The 22,059-nt window shown below is 57.6% G+C and overlaps 1 protein-coding gene across 3 annotated transcripts in view; it reads left to right on the top strand.

The window, feature by feature from the left end:
* The window catches only part of SLC7A5 (solute carrier family 7 member 5), a 28,802-nt gene extending 20,887 nt beyond the window's left edge, over nt 1-7,915 (top strand). For 2 of the 3 annotated variants that reach the window (XM_055552607.1, XM_055552609.1), the window contains 8 exons: nt 24-129; nt 507-551; nt 915-1,038; nt 1,442-1,545; nt 1,914-2,010; nt 2,520-2,669; nt 4,239-4,416; nt 5,473-7,915. In XM_055552607.1, the coding sequence (XP_055408582.1) occupies nt 24-129; nt 507-551; nt 915-1,038; nt 1,442-1,545; nt 1,914-2,010; nt 2,520-2,669; nt 4,239-4,416; nt 5,473-5,528 (860 nt within the window). In that variant the 3' untranslated portion in view covers nt 5,529-7,915. The remainder of the gene's footprint in view (nt 1-23; nt 130-506; nt 552-914; nt 1,039-1,441; nt 1,546-1,913; nt 2,011-2,519; nt 2,670-4,238; nt 4,417-5,472) is intronic. The other variant, XR_008704074.1, reaches the window with a different exon arrangement.
* The last annotated feature ends 14,144 nt before the right edge of the window (nt 7,916-22,059 follow it).

Genomic DNA, 22,059 nt, shown 5'->3' with positions numbered 1-22,059 from the left:
TCTGTCTGCTTGTCCTCTGCCAGGTGACGTAGCCAATCTGGATCCCAAGTCCTCCTTTGAAGGCACCAAACTGGACGTGGGAAACATCGTGCTGGCGCTGTACAGCGGCCTCTTTGCCTACGGGGGATGGTAGGTTCTAGAACTCCTAGGCCCCAGAGCGCCCAGTAACCCACATATCTCGGTTGTTCGTGGTGATTCTAGAGACAGGAGACCCCTCACATCCCAAGGAAGCACAGAGGGGCCCCCATAGCAGCCCTGGTGCTCTTCTTGGCCCCCAAGAAGGGGGCCCCCAGATAAACCTCTAGGGACACTGTTGACCCTTCGGAGACTGCTGCTGCCCGGGCATGTGGGGAGGAGCAGGACCATCGCCGTCTCAGTAGGGGCCTGGGGGTTGTGGGGTCCCCTCTCCCCGCCCAGGGCAGCCGGGAAGGGTCCCATGGGACCTACATTCTTTTGTTCCAATGACAAAAGGAATGTCTAGTAAAAGTCTGCTCTCTGAATTCTAGGAATTACTTGAATTTTGTCACAGAGGAGATGATTAATCCCTACAGGTATGTGTGTGATCAGAGGTGTGTGTTTTCATCATTTTCACCTGAGAGGAGGAAGAAGCCTGGCTGTATCCAAGAGCCCATCCTTGGGCCCAGCCCAGTGCAGTGCAGGGAGGGTCCCTGGGGTTGGGCTCACGGGGGGCTGTGTGACCTTGAATAGCATACTCCCACAGAAAGGGCTTCCTAGCCCACTTCACAGATACGGGCTGGGTTGCTGGCCCATGTCTGCACAGCTGCCCTGCCCCATGCACCGCCTTCCAGCCACATGCCGCTCCCCCTGCAGTGAGGTGTGGGCTCAGCCACTGAGGGGTCGGCTGGCCCCGTGCTGGGCCTTGTTTTGTTGACATGCCCGCCCGGTCCCCTCAGAAACCTGCCCCTGGCCATTATCATCTCGCTCCCGATCGTCACCCTGGTGTATGTGCTGACGAACCTGGCCTACTTCACCACACTGACCCCCGAGCAGATGCTCACGTCGGAGGCCGTGGCCGTGGTAAGATGCCAGCCCTGCCCTCCAAGCTCAGACAGGAGCAGAACGGGCCCCTCCTTTGCAAATCACCCTCCTACCAGGCGGGGTTGAGCCAGTGCTTTGCCAGGCCCGCCAGGCGTGCAGGGTACTGGCTGCGCATGGGGACCACAGGAGGCTTTAATGGTGCTGGTGCTCAGGCCACCCGGACGGTTTTAGATTGGTTCAGCGGTGCTGGAGCTGAGGGGCTGAGTCCATTACACACCTCCAGCCCCACCTCAGAGGCTGGTCCACCATCTGAATAAATACGGAGCTCCTCAGGGAGGGTCGTGTGGATGAGGAAGGGGACTCTGGGGCCGGGGGTGTCTCAGGAAGGGACTGCAGGGCGGGGGTGTCTCGGGGGCAGGGCTCACGGTCCATGTCCATCCAGGACTTCGGGAACTACCACTTGGGCGTCATGTCCTGGATCATCCCCGTCTTCGTGGGCCTGTCCTGCTTCGGCTCCGTCAACGGGTCCCTCTTCACGTCCTCCAGGTGAGCCCGGCCAGGGTGGCTCTGTCATGCGGGCCCCGTGGGGCCAGAGCAGGACAGGGTATGGGTTGACACTGCACACGGCTTCCTCACGTGAGTTCTGAGGGTTCTCTTTCTTGTTACTTTGAGTAACAATGTAGCCGTCAGGATGTTCACGTGACTTGGAAATAACCCACATCCCTGCCTAGAGGTGACACAGCTACCCTGTCCATCCAGACCCTCGTGGGTTCATCTGGACCTTGCTGGGCCGGGGCTGATGGGACCCCTCAGCAGCCGTCCACAAGGGACACCGAGGCCCACGGCACAGGCCCCTCTACCCCCACCTGCCTGGGTCCCTTGGCCGAGGCTGACCGCCGCCCCCTTGTCCACAGGCTGTTCTTCGTGGGGGCCCGGGAGGGCCACCTGCCCTCCATCCTCTCCATGATCCACCCGCGGCTGCTGACGCCCGTACCCTCACTGGTGTTCACAGTGAGTCCCTGCCCTCCAAGTAGGGGGTCACTGGCAGGTGGAGGACAGGCGTGTCCCTTGGGGATCACTGGGGGCTTTGAGATGGGGGGGCATGCCCTGTCTGGGGACCCCTGTGCTGGTTCCACCTGGTGTCAGCCAGGCTGGGGATCAGAGGCTGAGGTGAGACATAGACAGGTTAGCACAAGTGTAGTGCCCTTCATCACACGCGCCCCTGGATGCCAGAGAGCATAAGGTAGTTTTTTGTTTCTCCAGAATTAATACACGGTAGTTGTTAAAAAAAAAATCTGAAATCAGCATAGAGGCACTTGAAGCCAAACCTCCCGACCAGGGTAGACATGGCCTCTGCCACCTCCGTGAAGCCCAGGACCTTAGCCGCCTGCCATCAGCACATCCCTTTTGCTCTGAGGGCCCTCGCGTGGTGCGGACCACTTCTTCCGCTAAGAAGGGATGCGTGCAGTAGTCCCTCCCCCAGCTCATCCTGAGGTTCACGGCCTGCCCTCTGCTTGCAGTGCATCATGACCCTGCTCTACGCCTTCTCCAAAGACATCTTCTCCGTCATCAACTTCTTCAGCTTCTTCAACTGGCTCTGCGTGGCCCTGGCCATTGCTGGCATGCTCTGGCTTCGCTACCAGAAACCGGAGCTGGAGCGGCCCATCAAGGTGAGGGCTGGGCGTCCATGCTATCCCCTCCGCAGACCAGGGCTCAGGGCGCCTTCCCCAAGGGCACCTTGATCAGTGCATGAACACCTTCTGATCTGGACGAGGGACTGAGTTCGGTCGATGACTGTTGACAGCCAAGCGTGTGATTCCAGGTGCTGGGGTTCATTCAAGATCACAAATAACCCCCTAAAGCCCTGCTCTCCTAGAGCTTGTCTTCTGCCAAAAGAAGAAGGGCAGAAGAAGGCTGCCATGCCAGGCGGGTGCGGGGCACGGGGACTGAATAGCCTGGGGCAGCACTGAGCTGCCTGGCCGAGGGGATGGGAAGAGTGAGGATTGCCATGCTGTCTGGGGAGGGGCGGGCGCTGGCGTGACCAAGGATGGGGGTGCCGCGACAGGCTGCAGCGTAGGACATGTCCCCCGACTTTGTCCTCGATTGGTCCATTCAGACTGTCTGCCCCCTGTCCACCTAGCCTGAGAGGGCCTCTCCCTTTCCTCCACTTGGTACTGGGGGCAGCTCCCTAAGGGCAACTGTTTTTTTGCACAAAGGGGGCCACACACCTGCCAAGGCCCTGGCGAACACATTAGCTCTGTCCCCCAACAGTGGTGTTGGATCGAAGGCGGAGCCCCTCTGCAGCTGACACAGGCCTCTTGCCTGCTTCCCCACCTAGCAGTCCTGCAGAGGCCAGGCCCGGCCTTCCTACCTTGGACAGGTTCCCCGGGCGCCAGGGCGACCTCAGTGCCCTGGTCCACCTGGCTCCCTGCTTGTTGGGGGGGTGCTGTCCCTGTTAGGCCAGGCATGGTGTAGGCAGTCTGGGCTGACCTTATGGGACCCTTGCTCTCCCCAGGTCTCTTGCCAGTGTGTAGACAGAGGGTGGAGTCCGTGTGTAGACAGACTGCCTGGCAAGAGGCACAGTGTTTGCAGAGGGGGACGAGTGTCCCTGGGCCCCTGGCTGTGTGTGGGTGGGGCTCTCTGCCCAGCGGCTGTGTACCTGTGGTCCAGCCTGTCCACAAGGGCCCTCTGAGAAGGCAGGCACATCTTGCTTGTTAGTGGTAGCCATGGTCTTCCCAGAGGTGTCACCCCCCATCAGCCGACCGTGGGTGGGGGGCAGGGTTCCCTCCTTGTGATGTGGGAACCTGGGAGTCCACCCTCCTCTGACCTTGAGAAGCCTGCTTGTTCCTGCTCACCCGCTGGCTCCCGCTGGTCTTTGGGTAATTACTGCCTGCTGCCCAGTGCTGAGCTGGGTAAATGGAGAACGCAGCAGGGTCCCATTTCTCAAGAGGCTGGTGCGGCTCAGGGAGGCCAGCCTGGGGGAACCTCAGGCCCTGGCAGACAGCAGAAATGCTGCTCAGGCAGTATGGTGGCCCTTTTGGATCAAGAAGGCTCAGCCAGGCAGAGGGCTGTCTGGGAGTCTGTGGGAGAGGCCGGGTGGGCCCCAGGGAAGGCCAGCTCCAGCAGGGGCGGAGGGAGGGCTCCAGGGGTGCCCGGGTCGTGGCAGGTGTGGACGGGAGGAGACACACGGAGGAGACTCCAGGCTCCCTGGCGTCAGCTGCAGCCCCCCCTACCGGCAGGTTCATCTGGCCCTCCCAGTGTTCTTCATCCTGGCCTGCCTCTTCCTGATTGCCGTCTCCTTCTGGAAGACCCCCGTGGAGTGTGGCATTGGCTTCACCATCATCCTCAGCGGCCTGCCCGTCTACTTCCTTGGGGTCTGGTGGAGAGACAAGCCCAAGTGGCTGCTCCAGAGCATCTGTGAGTCCCTCCCTGCCTGCTGGGCCTCCTCTGTCCCCCGAGGGTCTGTTCCGCCCACCTGGCTGTGCCCCTCTGACCTCAGTCCAGTGGCCAGGAGCAGCACAGTGGGCAGTGCCCCCCACCCTGGGTCACTGGCAGGGTTGGGGGCGGTCAGCATCAGGATGTGCGAGGTCCTGGCTGAGGGGCCCGCAGTGGCTAAGCCGGGCCTGTCTGGCGGTGACCTGGCCCACGTATTTCAGGATAAGACGCTGAGCCTGGCACCACCTAATCTCAAAACAAAGGATTCCAGAAAACCAGGCTGCTCTTGCCAAGTAACAAAATCCGCCCCCCCCCCACCCCCCACCCCCACCGTCTGCCTCCAGCTTAAAGCCAGCCAGCTGACCTAGAAAAGCAGGGGAGGAGAAAACGGGATCCCTCACAGTGGTCACGGGACTCGCTGACAGGCCTGTTCAGGACCTGCGCCGAGACCGCTGTTAGTGCAACGGGCTCCTGGGTGGGCTTAAACACCCCCAGGGAGCCGTCCCAGAATTGCTGGCCACCTGCCTGGGGCCCAGGGTGCTGTCCGTCAGTGAAATGATGTGAGCTGTGCCTCACACACAGGGCCCCTCCATCCTGAAACGCCCCCCTAGTGATGCTTGTGCAGTGTCTGTGGGTTCACCCAGGCCATAGCACACACATCCGCCTGCTTCAGCCCCTCTGAGGCCTGTGGTGGGCGTGCGGGCAGCCGGGCCCATCACCCCGTTATGGGTCCTGGGGTCTGAACTGGGGTGAGGGGTGGAGGCAGCTTACTTGCTGCCTCCATTCCTAGGATCCTCCCTTGCTAGGATCCTTGACCACCCCCGCCACCCTCCAGTAATAGTCCCAGCAGAGAGCCAGGGGAGCAGGCCATGCCCCCCCAGCAGGAGGCCTGGGGCCTGATGCCCACACGTGAATTCCTGGCTTCTCTTACAACCTTGGGACTCAGACAACTAGGGCTGGGTGAGCCCACGTCCTGTGCAGTCCTGACCCCCAGGCACCAGGCCAGGGCACCCGAGTAATGCCCTCTCCTCCCGGCAGTTTCCACGACGGTCCTGTGCCAGAAGCTCATGCACGTGGTTCCCCAGGAGACGTAAGCGACCAGAACCAGGAGGCCACCCTGAGAGAGCAACTTGGTCCTACCATCGAGGCAGCTCTGCCGGGGCCCCCACTGTCCCTGCCCCAGGGGGCGGCCGGGCCACGGTGAACCCTGGTACGAATTTAGTCCCCGAAGGTGGATGTCCGCAGATACCTCTCGAGCGTGGAGGCAGGAACATCAGACCAAGGAGGCCGCAGGCTTCCTCCCAAACCGGGCCTCCTTTCTTCTCACCTTTGTTTATTTGTATTATTTTTTTTTAACTTAAGTCTCGCGTCAGGTTGATATTACAAAGACAATTATTTTTTTAAGAAATGGGGTGGAAAAGTTTCTCCCCAAACGCTGTCTGCAGCACAGCGTTCTTCCGAGGGGCCAGGTCCTGTCACCAGATTCTGGACAGTGGCCTGGACACGTGTGCTTGGCCTCCCTGTTTCTCCGTTGTTGTAGATGAAGTGACTTTCGTGAAACTAACCTCCGGGCTTACGTCTCGTTGCCTTAAAGCCCTGCGCTAGCTCCCTCCCCCGGAGAAGAGAGAGAAGGCCTAGAGGCTTGTAGAAGCAGGGCCTTCGAGCTGGTGGACAGTGGTGCCTTGGCACCTGCTGTGGGCAGGGGGCTCCAAGCAGAGGTCAGGGGCAGCTGGGCCACCCCGGGCCTCCCGTCAGTACATGCAGTTGTGGCGGGGGGTGGGGGGGCTACACCCTGTCACTCAGAACATCTCCAAGGTCCTGTCTGTACACCCCACCCTGAACGCCAGCCCGAGCAGAGGCCCGAGGAGTCCGCTGGCTCCTGTGGCAGATGGTGGGCAGTGCAGCCTCAGGCCTGTTCTGCATCAGTTTTGGAATCAAGCTCTAGCTCTTTCCAACCCTCACACTTGAAATCTGTAAGCAGACCCCTCGACCCCTCAGGGGCTTCTTATCTGTGTCCCATGAGGCTGCACCCCCCCACCCCAGGCCTCAAGGGCTGGGTCACAGCCCTGGCAGCTGTCTGGGGTGCTCCCAGCTCCTGGCCGAGGCCCCCTGGCCCCGCCCCCGTCACCTGTCCCTGGCGCCCAGCCTCAGCTCCCCAGCTGCACCTGCTCCGGAGGCCGCCTGAGTCCTGCTGGGGCCAGCAGGCACACCCGGCCTCCCCCCGCCCCCAACAAGAGGCTGTGCTTTTGTTGTTTTAGTTCCCATAGCGTTCTCCCCGGGAGGCAGCCAAGGCCCAGAAGCTCGTCTGGTGTTTCTGAGCGGGCTCTCTGTCTTCCACGGAGCCCACTTGGGGAGCAGTGTTACCCGCGGTCAGTCTCCCTCTAGGCCCTGCCTCGGCCTATGACCCCTGATCTTCTCACCAGGGTGGGGCTGAGCTGAGCTGCTGCTGGTTCCCAGGGGCCACGTGACCTCTGCGTGGCCAGTCCAGCCAGTCTGGGCTCTGGGGCCCCATGTGGTCCGATAGGCCCAGAGAGAGCAGCTTAGGGGGGCCCAGGATGGACATTGAGGCTGAAGTGGAGGCAGCCAGATGTCCAGCCCTCTTCCCCATGCTGGTCAGGAGACCCTGCCAGCCTGCAGCTCCCAACACAGCATCCACCGATATCTCCTCACCAAGCGAATCCTTTTAGGCCACGGTCCACACGTCGGGGGCCCGGCTCAGCGTCTGGAGGCAGAACGTCACCGAGGAAGCCAAAGGCCTGATGTGAGACTGTTGGGGCCTCAGTTTTCTTGGATGTACATGGGGTACTGCCCTCTGCCTCTCCACGGGGCTCCAGCAGCCTCGTGGCAGATTTCGGCCTCCTCCCGCGGGACTCTGGAGGCGGCACTTGGGTTACCTCGTGGTCCACCACCGGCTCTCAATGTGACCTGGCGGAGCACAGGGGCCAGGTGACTGTCCAGAGCTTGGTGGCCTCCCTGGGATGTGCGCCTAGGGGGTGGGGTACTGTCACCCCTGAGCTCCCTTTATACGGAAAGACCAGGGGTGTGGCTCCCCAGCATCTGTGAAGGCAGGCTGGGGGTCCGGGCACCCTGGTTCTGCTGCGTCGGCCTTCTGGGCCGACTCCACTCCAGACCACACTACTGACAGGTGTGCTGAGCATTCCTGCTTGTGGGTTAATTTTTTTTTTAAGCCAGGTTTTGGCATAACAGGCGTGTGTTTGTCCAGTCGTTGTGCTTCACTTCACCCTCACATCTCCCTGATGGGAGGGCGCCGTGTTTATTTATTGTGGGGCGATGAGCAGCTGTGCCGCCCCTCGGGTTCCGGCCGCGTCAGCCGCCAGCCACGATGTCGCGTGTGACTTAATGCCTTTCTCTGCTGTTAACGCTAATGTGTTACTCTTAGCTGCTTTGGGATGGGGAGTTTTGTGTTTTGTTGGGGGAATTTGTTTTTTAAGAATTGGAATTATAAGCACTGCTGACGGTCTTTTTGTCTTTTTTTCCGCGCCAAGTTCTGGGTGAGGGAAGTTCCAGGAGGAGGGTGGTGATCACACAGCTCCTTGCCTGGCTCATTTAGTCACTGCGCTCGCTCATTCACTCATTAACAGGCAGGTGAGCAAGGCCAGGAAGGAGGCAAGGGCACTGAGCTGGAACTTGGAGCCACTTCTTGGGAGAGGCATTGAAGCCGAGAAGAGGAGAACAGATGGGCTTGGCCTCCTGGCACCTGCAGGCCTTGGAGTCACCAGGCGGGGGTCGGCACATGCCAGCTTGGGGTCAGAGGGGAGGGCAAGCTTCCACAACACAGCCTCAGGATGGAGCAGGGCCGAGAGCCACGCCAGCCCTCACTTGTTGATGGCAAACTCCATTTCTTGCAGGGTCTTGCACAGCCAGGTGAAGGTGTGCCAGAATGGGAAGGGCGCCCCTGGGCTGCTACAGCCTGTCCATGGCAGCTGCTGAGCCAGCCCCGTCTGCTGGGGTGTGGGGCCTTGGGGGCCTCTGTGGCTGTGTTCGTTCCAGCCCCTGGGCTTGGGCCCTGGTGTTGCCCTCAGCAGGTCCGCTGCCCATGCCTTGTCCATCCTGCAGCCCCTCAACTGCTTCAGGGGCCCAGCTGGACAAAGTCCCAGATCAGCTCCGTGAGACGTGGACACGTGCATTAATGTCCCCCGTCCATCCCAACAGCAGCAGTGAGGGGAGAGCATGTGCCTGCCACAGCCGCTGATGGAAACGGGTCTGGACACAAAAAGGATGGGTCTCCAACCAGCCCAAGCAAGTTGCCCAACACATGTGTGGTCTGAGCAGAGCTGGTGGATCTGGGTCCTCTGTGGGGGGAAAGAAATGTCCCTTGGGGGCTGGGAGAAGAACCAGGCATGTTCACCCAACAGCCTGTGTCACTCAAACCCTGGGCACCCAGGCACAGAGAGGATGTTTCTTTGGAGAAGGGGAAGAAGGTGGAGGGGTGCTGGCTCTTGCAGGAGACCTCTCTCTTTGTGGTCCCCATATTTTTGGGAAGGGGCTGGTAGGGTGGGGGTGTGGGCAGCGAGACAGGGGCCTCTAACATCAGGGGTTAGCCAAAACCACCAGGAGGGTGTGGGATCTCGCCTGGCTGTGGGGATGGGGGCCAGGCACACAGAACTGGATCCCAAGCAGAGTGAGAGGGGCCCAGGGGGAGAGCTGGGAAACCCAGCCTTCATGAGCTACCGGGGAGGAAGCAGTGCCCACCTTGTGCTCCTGCTTCGGGACAAGTTATGTGCATCTTAAACACATGACTTCCCCAGCCTCCGAGATGGTGAAGGGGGGCCAAAGACCTGGAGAGAATACCCCCACCCCCAAAGGGGCTCTCTGTACCTAGGAGTCTGCCCCAGGCGAGCAGTTCCTTGTGGCCCCAGGACCTTTGCCCTCCTGCCAGAAACTGCTCCTAAATTCCTCCTTGTGCACGGCCATGTCACACAGGTCCAAGCTGCCTGCCCTTCTAGGGGTCCAGCTCTGGCAAGACCCAGATCTTTGTCCTCTAGCCAAAGGGTGACTTAATCCTGCAAGTAGGAACTCAACTGTAATTAACTAAAACACTTAAGTTTAAATCACACCAGCGCCCCAGGTGATCAGATCTTCACAGAACTCGTCTCTACCCATTTTCCCGGAGGAGAACATATCCTCTCTGGATCTAAGATGGGCATGGAAGGTTCCCTCGTAGCCCTCTGCAGGCTGGCTGGAGGATGGCACGTGTCCCCCAGAAGGGCTCTTACCCACTTCCTCTCCAAGAAGGAGGGCTCGGGGCCCAGAGTGGCATGCGCCTGCCCCTGCCCACCTCTGGTCCCAGCCCTTCCAAGCCTGGGCAGGTAGTGGCCACCCAGGCACACTGGGCCCTACCCAGGCCCCTGAACTTGGGAAAGGGATGTGTTCAGGGCAAGGTCCTAAGGGCTGACTGGGCCTCCGGGCCGAGACTGCAGGCTGGGCCGCCCCTCACCTCCGGGAAGGTTCCATCTCATGTGCCTATACAGCCGCTGAGGCTGGTTCCTCTGTGGCCACGGCCGCTCTGTCGTGGTTGCTGGGGGAGCAGGAGGCCGCCTGGACCTGACCTCTACCCCGGTCCGTTCCCCTAGCTGCCATGATGTGTTCCAGGCTCTGACAGTGGTCCCATGGGACAGCCTGCCTGTGTCTCACGGAGCCCCAGGGATGGGGGGCTGAGCCCCTACTGTTCCAGAAGAGCTGCTCCTGTTCTATTTCTGGGCTGTGGACCCCACAGGGAGGGAGCTGACACACAGGAGCCAGATCTGGCCTGAGGAAGGAGGTATGTTGGACAGTCACTGCAGAGAGTCCCTGACTGAAGGATGGGCCCACATTTGGGGCAGGGTTGGGGAGAGAGGGGAGGAGGCCAAGGGTCTCCATAGGGAGGGGAAGGGGTCAGAGAGGGCCTGGGTGGATGTGTGGTGAGGGCAGCCAGGAGGGCCATGGGGAGGTTCCTCCCCAGGCAGCCTGTTTCAGGAGCCGGTGTCAGCTCGGGGTCTGGGCAGGGAGGGGAGTCACCAGAGTCTGGTTATGAGCAGTTCGTCCCCTGGGTCAGAGGGCGAAGGACAAGCGACCCCTCCCCGGGCCACATGTGGCCTCGTCACAGGGGAACAGGAAGTGTCCTCTGGTCTTGGGGGGCAGTTCCAGAGCACGGGGGAGGGGCTGTCAGCGGGGGTTCTCCAGGAAGTTGAGCCCCATCTTAATGAAGTCAGGCTGTTTTCTCCTGTGGTACCTGGCACACTTCCCCCCAACCCCTGCCGGCTCCCACTGCTTCCTGCTGCCCAACACCCTTCTGAGGGCCATGGACGTGAGCCTGGCCTTGCCACCTCTGTTCCCCCACAAGCCCCCCCGGTTACCAGGGCCACCTCCAGCGGTAGACAGCCCCTCGGCCAGTAACGGGTGCTGCAAAGATTCCCAGGGTGATGAGTATGCATGTAGGGTTGAAGTCTGCCCACCGCAGGGGAGCAGGAAACAGGTGCTGAGGCCCGCCTGATCTCTTAAAACCACCGGCAGAGCAATAGGAAGCTGGCTAAAGAAACTGCCTCAAGGCGGGGGGGCGGGTTCAGGATGGAGGGGACACGTGTATACCCGTGGTCGATTCCTATTGATATATGGCAAAAAAAAATCGCAATATTGTAAAGTAATTATCCTGCAATTACATAAATGTTTTAAATAAAAAAAAATTTTTTTAAGAAACTGGCTGAAGCCCATGGTGGATGGAGACCGTGGAGGCCAACATGGTGGTGAGGCAGTTCTGTGGTGGAAGTTGCACAACCCTGGAAGATGCTCTGGAGACTGTCGGGGGACTTGCTCAGTGTGTGAGCTATGTCTCAATAAACCCATCACCAAAGAAAACAGGAAGAAAGAGATGAAGACTTGCCTCATAAACCGCGTGTACCACTAAGCAGTGTGTGGAATGGTGGATATGGCTGTTCAGTTGCTCAGTCGTGTCTGACTCGTTACAACCCCATGGACTGCAGCACGCCGGGCTTCCCTGTCCTTCACTATCTCCTGGAGTTTGCTCAAGTTCATGTCCATTGATTCAGTACTATTATCTAACCGTCTCATCCTCTGTCACCCACTTCTCCTCCTGCCTTCAATCTTTCCCAGCATCAGGGTCTTTTCCAGTGAGTCGACTCTTCGCATCGGGTGGCCAAAGTATTGGAGCTTCAGCTATAGCATCAGTCCTTCCAAGGAATATTCAGGGTTGATTTCCTTCAGAATTGACTGGTTTAATCTCCTTGCAGTCCAAGGGACTCTCAAGAGTCTTCTCCAGCACCTTCCATTTTTACCAAAAAAAAAGGAGAAAAGAATCTCAAGTGTATTTCCCTGAGTATGGAGGGTCTTCGTGGGTGGGCGGTGGCAAGGAGTTGTTGGGGGGGTGGGGGGCGGTGCTCCATTTTGCAGTAGTCGTTGCCCTGGTGCCTGCAGGAAGGGCCTTGAGTCCCTGGGGAAGGACGCCCATCTTGCACCCTTTGCACCTCTGGAGTTTTTGATCACACGGGTGATTTACACATTCACAAAAGCAGTACTTTCAAATTAGCTTTTAAAAACTCAGCAGGCTCCCTGGGATGCTGGCACTGTTCTGTGTTTAGATCTAGTCGGGTGGAAATTTATCCTGCTGGGCACGAAACATTCACACGCTTCCCTGTACGTGTTTTTAAATGTGCAGCAGAGGCTCAGCTCCCTGGCCGTCACCTGGATCTCGCCGTGGGTCTTTGATGTGCCCTGCAGACCCCAGGATCACACCCCTCAGTTGGATGTGACTCAGGGTCTATTGCATTTGAGACAAAGACCCGCCTCCATTAACACCCCCAGGGCCTTGCACATCCGCCCCTGCACCTGCCCTTCTGACTTTGCTGACCCACCGCAATGGCACCCCACTCCAGTACTTTTGCCTGGAAAATCCCATGGATGGAGAAGTCTGGAGGGCTGCAGTCCATGGGGTTGCTAAGAGTCGGACACGACTGAGCAACTTCCCTTTCGCTTTTCACTTTCATGCATTGGAGAAGGAAATGGCAACCCACTCCAGTGTTCTTGCCTGGAGGATCCCAGGGACGGCAGAGCCTCGTGGGCTGCCGTCTCTGGGGTCGCACAGAGTCGGACACGACTGAAGTGACTTTGCAGCAGCAGCAGCCCCTCCTGTACCTCACCCACCAGCATGGTCTCACAGCAGCTGGGAGACCCCTAGGGCTTTGCACCTGTTCCTCCTCCTCATCTGCAAATGCCTCTTGCCCCACCCCCACCCCCACACACAGAGCCCACCCTCTCTGGGCCCTGGGATCTTGAGGCCTCTCAGCACCTCAAGGTCCACAGAATATCATGAGCTGCCTGTTAGCATTTCTTTCCCTCACTTGTCGCTAAGAAAACGTGGGCAGCTGGGGGCTCCTGGACGCATGGGTGGAAACCAGAGAAAGGGGGTGAGCTGCCCTGTGAGCTTCCCCAGGACATGAGCGCTGGCCGTGTCCGTGTGGCGTTGTGGCCCTCCAGCTACAACAGCCTGAGCAACGCCACCTACCTCCACCTGAGCCTTGATTTTCCCACCTGGAAGGTGGGTGTGGAGGGGGGGGCTAAGGGAAGCGGCCAGGTCAGTGTAGCATCCACCTTCCCTCCAGGACCCTGATCCCACTGCCCACTCCAGGGACAGACGGACCCATCCAGCACGTGCTCCAGGAGCAGCCAGTGGCTGGGGGAGCCCCCAGGAAACGTGCGGGGGGCCTCGGCACAGTGCCAGGAAGAGGCCGTTTTCTTCCATGGGACACGGTGTGAGTTCTGAAACCGCTGCTGCTCTGGATGTGGCCTGAGAAAGAGGCCCGCATACACAGGGCACAGCACCCGAGGAGCGCGGGAGAGGCTGCCACAAGCATCCCTCCCTGGTGCTCCAGGACCGCAAGTGTCCCACCTCCCGGGGTGGCTGCTGATTGCTCTCAGCTGGGCCTCCCCACTTGCCCTTGGCCTAGGGGACCACTCACCCAGAGCTAACCCCGGCATCCAATGACAAGTAGACATGTCCCTGGTTGTCCCCAGCTGTTACCGAAATTGCAGCCCCCTCTGTACAGAACCGAATCAAACCTCAGAGACTGAATTTGGGGAGAAGTAGAAAATGATAGCTTTATTGCTTTGTCAGGCAAAGGGGACCACAGGGGGGTCCTGCTCCAAAAAACTATATGTGCTGACCCAGGAGAATTTGATGAGGGTTTTATAACAAAGGTGGGCTCCCTGACAAGCTTAGGGTGTGGCAGGGCCTGCACGCCCTCGATCTCATCTCAGGTGGTGGTCTCCTCATCTCCATGGTTCCCTGGCTGCTTCTCCCTTGATTAGCAACTGTTGGAACCTGCCCTTTGGAACTCAGGAAAGGTCATGGAGGCCAGAGGCTTGCCTACAAGAAACGCGACGAAAGGCCCTCTGTGCCTGGGAGCCCCAGGGGGCCCTGCTCAGTTTCAGGACAGGCCCAAAGCCTCCCCGGCCCCAGAGCTCCTGTGGGGTCAGCTGGGGCCTCAGCTGTGACCAAGTGCAGCTCAGTGGGACGTGGAGCTGATAGGGGAAACACACTGACTGGGACCACCCACCCTGGCCAGGCACCATCGTAACCATTTGCATGAGTTATTTACGACAGTTATTTTAGGAAGGAACAAGGAACTAACAAGCCACCACCAACCAGAAGAGTTAAGAAAAGGTCAAAAGGTGACACCTCGTGTCCAACCGCCTCCCAAAATCCTCGCTGGCATCCATCTTGGCTGAGCAAGGCTTGCGCCACCAGGAAGGACCCTGAATCAGAATGATTGGCCAAAGACGACCCAGAAACGAATCCGTCACATCTCAGGCTTTAACCCGAGACTGTGAGCCACGTGGCAGAGCAGTTCTCCTGGGTTCCCTTACCCTACTGCTCTCTGCCCAGGCGCCCCTTCCCAATAAGGTCTCTTGCTTTGTCAGCTCATGGGTCTCCTCAGTTCAGTTCAGTTCAGTCGCTCAGTTGTGTCCTGCAGCACGCCAGGCCTCCCTGTCCATCACCAACTCCTGGAGTTCACTCAAACTCGCGTCCATCGAGTCGGTGATGCCATCCAGCCATCTCATCCTCTGTCGCCCTCTGTGACAGCCCACACTCTGTGAAGTGTTTCTCTTTGAATAAATCCACTTCTTAGTTATCAGTTTGTCTCTCGCTGAATCCTTTCTGAGGTGAGACACCAAGAACCGGAGTTTCAGTAGGTCCTGAAACCAGGTCTGTGATCTCAGTTGGAAGACCATGGGTTTTGGCTGGATCAAGTCCCAGCCACGTGAGTTAGAGCCCCAGGCAGGGTGTTGGCCGGGTTCGAGTCCCAACCTGAGGTGAACAGTTTTACTAGCATTCCCACCCATTTCTGGAGCTGGAAAGTCTGTCCTCCTGGTCTGGCCTCCTCTCCATCCTGCTTCTTTCTCTGGCTCCTTCCAAAGGGAAATCTCCGTCTCTTATCAACCACGAGGCGCTGGGGACCACTCTGGAGATCTGGCCCGCGGCAGTGTGTTCCTGCCAATGTCCTCATGCTTGTCTCCCAGAGTGCAGGGCCCCACAGGCCAGGGCAAGGAGGAGAATCATTAATTCTGCCAAGACAAACTAAACACCTGGATCCCATGGATCAGGACCAGTTTAGTCAAGGTCTCTAACTGGTTTTCAGGATCCTGCAGGCGGCATAAATTCCATTTGGCCAACTCTCCCCTGGATCCCTGGGAGGGGATATAAGTGAGTTCAATCCTTTGGAAATGTGAGGCAGCGCTTGCTGGAGCCCATGACTCACAAATCCGCTTCTGGGTGTGTACCCAGCACGGATTTCAAGATGTGTGCAGGGCATGTTTGAGAACGTTCCAGTCACTGCAGCTCACACTGGGGACTACCTGGGGTTCTGTGAACCGTCAAGAGAGAGATTGTGGTGAGGTCATGTGTGGGTAGTAAACCGTGGTGAGGATGAGGGGCCAGCCACAGCCACGTGCAGCAGTTCCACAAACCCCATGTTGGACGAGAGATGCCTGGACCACACGCTGCGCTGTGTGATGGCGTCCCAGAAAGTCCGTGCTGGGGACACACCTTTGAACCAGTGTCCTGGGGCTGTGTTCCCCTTAGTGCAACCCAGAGGCTTTGACAACAGGAATCTATCCCGTCGAAGTCCAGGGGTCCGAGGTCCACAGTCAAGGTGTGGGCCGGGCAGTGATCCCCTGAGATGCCAGGGAGGGTCCTTCCTGCCTCTTCATCCATCCAACCTCCACCTCCATCCTCATGTGGCCTCTCCCTGTGTCTCTGAGGCTGCGTGCATTTCTCCTTCTCTTATAAGGACTCTTTAATGGGATTTAGGGCCCATCCTAGTCCAGGATAAGTCATCTTGAGATCCCTACTATAATTCCATCTGCAATGTCCCTATTTCCAAACAGCGTCCCAGCCTGAGGCTCTTTTGTGGACATGAATGGGTGGGGCGTCATCTTAATCCATGGGAGGTTCCATGGGACTGCCAGCGTCAGGCTCTCCCTGCACCCTGATGTGAAGATCTTCAAGCTTGGTCTATGCGGAAGTCCACCTGGAAACTCGACCCAGATGATTGTGGGGGCGGGAGGGTGTGGGGGTGAAGCTGGGGTCTCAGAAAACTTGACAACACCCCCATCTAGACCGGAGTCTTTGCACTTCGGAGCAAACAACCCTCCATGCAAACAACGGCGAATGGGGAGCCAGGGGTGAAGCAGACAGACCAGCGGGGCCTCCTGTCTCTGCTCCCTGCCCTCCCTACCCTATAGGGTGCCCTCACCCTATAGGGTAACTGCCCCGGACAGTGAGCGCGAGGAGGAGGCCAGGGGTGGGAGGGAGGGGGTGCAGAGCTGGGCTACCATGGGCTTCTGACTAAGATACCTGCCTATCAGCCTCCGTGTGCCCCCAACATGAGGGCTGCCTCCCAGGGCTGACCCGACACGCTGTGATAGCCCGCACTTCCATTTCTGGATTAGCATTGATTAGGTTAATTAATTAGCATTAAGTCAGAACTACAGACCCAGAAAGAAATGGCCAGAGGGTGTGGGACCGCACAGCTAGGATAACCATTCCACAGACCCCCAAATCCATAAGACCCTGCTGGTCCGCCCCACCCCCTGCCTTCCCCTTGCTCACCAGGTCGCCCCACCCGGTATCCTGGGTGCCCCAGCCAGCGCATGCAGACCAGGCTCAGTTGGGAGCCTTAGTCAGCCCTAAATCTCCCTCACCTGTCACCTCCCAGGGCCAGTCACGTGCTCAGCGAGGCCTTTTCAGACTGACTTCTAACCCCACTGGGTCACCTGTCATCCCAGAGCCCAGCGCCCTTCTCCAGGCATTTTCCTAGTTTTATTTCTGGAATAAGCACTCGAATGCGACAGACTTCCACTAAAGAAGAATTTCTCTGTTTCCTAATTTACACCCAGCGCTGGAGCTGGGCCCAGCCTTCTTCAGCAGCACCAGAGCTCTACGGTGACCAGAAGCCAGGCCCTGGGTCTGAGGCTGGGGATTGTCCCCGGAGGATGACGACCCCATCAGGTCACGTCCATCGCTGTGTCCTGGTCAGTCTGGGTCTGCCCCGGGCCCAGGTGCCCCTTATTGAGGAGAATCTTTTCCTCCTTCAGGCAGCTTCGTCTCATAGGACTCAGACCATCAGGGAATGTGAGCTCTTTGCTGTGGCCAGGCTCAGAGAAGACCCTCCAGGGACCTTCCAGGCAGCCAAGCCGCAGTGGGGTCGCAGGTGCCCTGGCTGTTTTAAGGACTCAGAGTCAGAAGAGAGCACTGACCACTTCTGGCTCCAGCAGGAGGTGAGTGCAAGCAGGTGTGGCCGCTCCTCCCTCCATGGCCGCCGGGCTCCAGCCTGTGGCTCTGTTTGCCCGTCCAGGCCCCCCTGGGCTGTGCTTTGCCTGGGTTGGAGGGTGCCTCCCCGGACCCTGGTCCACACAAGGACGGGCACCCTAGCTGTCCTGTGGGACTGCTTTCGGGGCAAGGCAGGGGTGGCCTGCCCTCAGTGTCCCAAGCTCTGGGCGGTCGTCACGGCTGTGTGGATACGGGTGAGCTCCATCTGCCTCCGCAGTGCCCTAATGGTGAGCCGTGCTTCTCAGAACCAGCTCCGTGAGTCACTACGCGGCAGAACCACGTGGATGTCGGGCTGTGGCCACGCAGTGCAGCGGCTGCCACTCCCATGGAGATGTGAGAGGCGGGCTGGGGGAAGCTGTGGGTGAGGCCGGAGCCGGTCTCAGCATCAGCCCAGAGGCCTAGGAAGGATCTGGGCCCTGAGACCACATATTGCCCCGGCCTGGTGTCCTAGGCTCAGATGACCCGGAGCTGGGGAGCTTTAGAACAACAGAAATCTCTTTCCTCCAGCCCAGGAGTCTGAAATCAAAGGGTCGCAGGGCTGGGCTCCCTCCACAGGCCTTTTGGATAAGGTCCCTCCTGCTTCTTCCAACTCCTAGGGGCTCCAGGCGTCCCTCGGGTGGTGGCCGCCTCCCTCCAGGCTCTGCCTCCATCATTACACGTCATCTCCTCTGTGTATGCGCCTCAGATATAAGGACACTGCTCATCGGACCACCCTAACCTCAGTTTGGAACTCATCTAAATTCAGCTGACTATCTGCAGAGACCCTGTTTCCAAGTCAGATCACACCGGTGTTTCCGGGTAGAGGTAAATTAGGGGGTCACCGTCTTACTGACAAACAAGGTGTTTGTCACCAGCTCCTGGCATGTCTGGTGTAGGTGGTCCCGGCCACTCCCCTGGGGTGCTCCAGGTCAGGGTAGCCCTGCAGGCCTGACTGGACTCCAGCCCCCCGCACCCCAACCTCATCATTTCCACGTGGGTAGGTTTCTCCAATGGGGAGGAATCTCCCATCCGGCAGGAGGATTATGTGGGCGCCACCATTCAGATGAGCTGGCAGACGGCTGTCACCTCCCAAGATCGGGCCTGTGTGTGGGTGTCCCTGAGTCTCTGCGGAGAGACAGTGGCCTCAGGACATCTCTGTCAGCCTGGACACTGGGCACGCTTTGTTTCCTCGCTGTGGGCCACGTGGCCGGGCGAGGAGCCGCTGGTCAGAGGCGGACGGCGGCTGGGGAGAAGCAGCAAAAATGTCCCGGGGGGCCTGGGGGATGGAGGAGGGGCTGCACAGGGGAGGCAGGAGGGGTCCCCGCCAAACACAGGCCTGGGCCTCAGGGTCCCCTCCTCGCCTGGTTGTGTCCATTCCTTATGTCCTCTGGGGGCCAGAGCAATTGGCTGAGCATGATGGCCCTTGCCCTGGGGGGCTTGGGGGAGCCCACTGCGCTGAGCTTCTCGTCAGTCTCAGGCCATAAGCCACCTCTGTCTCTTCTCTCCCCGAGTTTCTTTCTTTTCAAAAATGTGTTTTTAAAAAACTTTTAAATCGAGCTGTAGGGAGTTCCCTGGTGGCCTAGCTGTTAGGACTGAGTGTTTTCACTGCACTGGCCCAGGTTCCATCCCTGGTTGAAAAACGGATGTCCTGCAAGCTGTGCAGCGCAGCAAAAAAAAAAAAAAAAAAAAGGAATAACTCGTGTAATGTAAAATCAGTCATTTAAAAATTGCCACTCAGTGGCATTCAGTACCTTCACAGTGTTGTACAACCAGCAGCTCTGTGTAGTCGCAGAACGTTTCCGTCACCCCAGCAGGAGCCCCTGCAGCCACTGGTGGTCACCCCGCATCCTCCGTCCCAGTCCCTGCACTGTCGCTCTGGACTTGCCGCTTCTGGATGTTTCACACGTGTGGAACTGAGAGAGTCAATTCCTACACAGGTTGATAAGAAGCCCGGGATCCCCGAGGAGGAGAAAGGGGTCTGGGGCTTTCAGGGAGAAAGAGGTCTGCAATCCTCAAGGAGGAGGAAAGGACAAACATCTTTTTTTTTTTTCTCTACATTCCTTAGTCTTAGTCAAAAACGTTTTTTTCTTTAAGCGGGAACCAGTGATTACACAACAAACAACTCAGTTTAAACTCTGTGCTAAGGATTATAAAACAACAATGTATCCTGCTTGAGGACAGCTTCTCCTTCCTGAAAACCTTCTGGCTAATCCTGTTATCTTAAAATGTAAGTTATGGGAGTGGGTCTGGTAAAATTTTTACAACCTTGAGACATTCTTTTGATTTATTGTAATAACGAATTTAAAAAAGTAATATAACTCCCTTGCTAACACTAGCAAGGGGGGCACTCTCCACCCCTCTTCTGATCCCTGTTCATACTTTAATAAAACTCTGCTATGCAAAAGCTCTTGAGGGATCAAGCCTGGTCCCGAAGTTAAATCTTCTTCGGAGATAACGAATCTGACCGTAAGCTATCACAACCACGTGACATGTGGGCTTTCGTGATGGCTTCCTTCACTCAGCATGATGTTGTCAAGGGTCTGTCACATCACAGCTGCGTCGGTGCTTATTCCTTCTGATGGGTGAGCGGTATTCTGCTGTTTGGCTGGAGTATTACCATCTCAGTGGGCGGACGTCTGGGTTGTTTCTGCTTTGCCGTGATCAGTGGTGATTCCGACGCCCATTCTCATCTCTTTGGGGCACATGCCTGGGGGTGCAGGTGACGTGCACCTGCCTCTCCATGCTCTGACTGGATGCTCTGGCCCAGCTCTCACCCCACCTTCCCCAGAGCTGCCGGCCTCAGGCTCCCAGTTAGGAGGGGGAGGGGGCCTGGTTCCCAGGCTCTGCCAGCCAGCTGACCCAGGTAGCCAGGGGCATGGCAACCCCACCAAAGGTGCCCTGCCCTCATCCGCCCCTTCACAGCCCCTCCAGTGGCATCAAGAAAGCCCCAGTTAGAACGCCTTTCAACACTCGTGAATCTCCTTTTTGGCAGATCTGGAGTTCCGATTCTCTGGCCGAACAGCCAAACCTGCTAGCGTCTGTGGTTTGAGGAGGAAGCTTTCCTCTACGTTTCTAGGTTCTTGCGTACGGGCTAAGAATTAAAACAGATAGGAAACTGACTAATGGGAGAAAACTCAAATGAAAGTATTACCTTAAAGAAGGTCTTCAGCTTAAACTCTGAAAGAGGATCCAAAAGAGGATATTGAAAGAGGGGGATAGTCAGGTGTGCAGCTTAGCAGGAAAAGCCCAGTGGCCCAGGGTCAGACTCTGATGCAGATTTAGGTCATGACTTCCTCGTCAATAACACATTCTAGAGACACAGTTCTTTCCTTCTCCGTACGCGGGGCTGGCGGTGGGCACCTGACAGCTGGAGATTTCTCTTACAAAAGTCAGTGTTTCTGACCAAAGCTAACTTTTACTTGCTTTTCAGCATTCCCCCCACCCCACCCCCCATGTCTGCTGTTTCCTGGAAAATAACCAGCTTACAGTAATATTCCAAAAAGACACATTTGCAGGACAAATTTGATTCCCCTCCAAATCTAAGGTGGTGCTTGGTTCACGTTATTTTTACAGTTAGCTTCTGTTTATGTCTGGTTTTCCCTTTAAGTAAATAAGTGATGTCGCTCAGTCGTGTCCGACTCTTTGCGACCCCATGGACTGTAGCCCACCAGGCTTCTCCGTCCATGGGATTTTCCAGGCAAGAGTACTGGAGTGGGTTGCCGTTTCCTTCTCCAGGGGATCTTCCCGACCCAGGGATCGAACCTGGGTCTCCTGCATTGCAGGCAGACGCTTTACCCTCTTAGCCACCAGGGAAGCTCGAAAGTGAGTCAATTTATAGAAAAATATTGAGAGGACTAGCAGCTAAAGAGAAAGTGAGGGGGTTGATTGAGTCGTGGGATGACCAGGGTTTGGGAAACCCCAAGAAATCAGGCAGCCGAGCAAGAAATATGAGCAGTTCATGCTCAGAGGACCCGGACTCCCTCTGGCTCTCAGGGAAGGGAGACTTCAGGGTGCCAGTGGGTGTGGCACCTAGCTCATGCTGATGTGTTACAACGAGTGTAGAATGAGGCTCAAAGTGAAAGTAGAAGTGAAGTCGCTCAGTCCTGTCCGACTCTTTGCGACCCCATGGACTGTATCCTACCAGGCTCCTCCCTCCATGGGATTTTCCAGGCGAGAATACTGGAGTGGGTCGCCACTGCCTTCTCCAAGAGATCTTGCCAACCCAGGGTTTGAACCCAGGTCTCCTGCATAGCAGGCAGCCGCTTTACCTTCTGAGGCACCAGGGAAGTCTGGATGGCTCAAGGTCCACTGAAAGTCCAATCTTACACCATCTTGGTCCTAGAGGATTTTAACCAGTTTATGTCCTGTCCTACAGCTATGTCATTCTTTTAAAGGTTGTGCCCTATCCTCTTCCCTCCTGTTTCACAGCCATAGACTAGATCCTGGGTCTCGTCCCCTCCTGCCTCCCACCCCTTTCTCACATGTTCTCAGCCTCGAGCCCTGGAGTGAGTGTCCTTCAGCAGCTGAGTGATAGAGTCCCTCACAGCTTGTTGCCTGGACCACATGGGAACAGCTCTCAGTTGAGCAGGTGAAGTCACTTTGGTCACCACGGTCACTTTGGGTGCTGGGACCTGCCTGACCAGCACAGGGTCAGCTGATAGGGGACCACGGGCTACTTTCCCCTGCACATAGTATTTTCAAATAATACTCATTAATATTTAAAAATTGGTGAAAAAGGAATGACAACCCACTCCAGTATTCTTGCCTGGGAAATCCCAAGGACAGACAAACCTGACAGACTA

Source organism: Bubalus kerabau, chromosome 17 (assembly GCF_029407905.1).
Source record: "Bubalus kerabau isolate K-KA32 ecotype Philippines breed swamp buffalo chromosome 17, PCC_UOA_SB_1v2, whole genome shotgun sequence".
NCBI classification, from domain to species: Eukaryota; Metazoa; Chordata; class Mammalia; order Artiodactyla; family Bovidae; genus Bubalus; species Bubalus kerabau.
The sequence above is the reverse complement of the archived record's forward strand: the minus strand, read 5'-3'. Positions and strand labels throughout refer to the sequence as shown.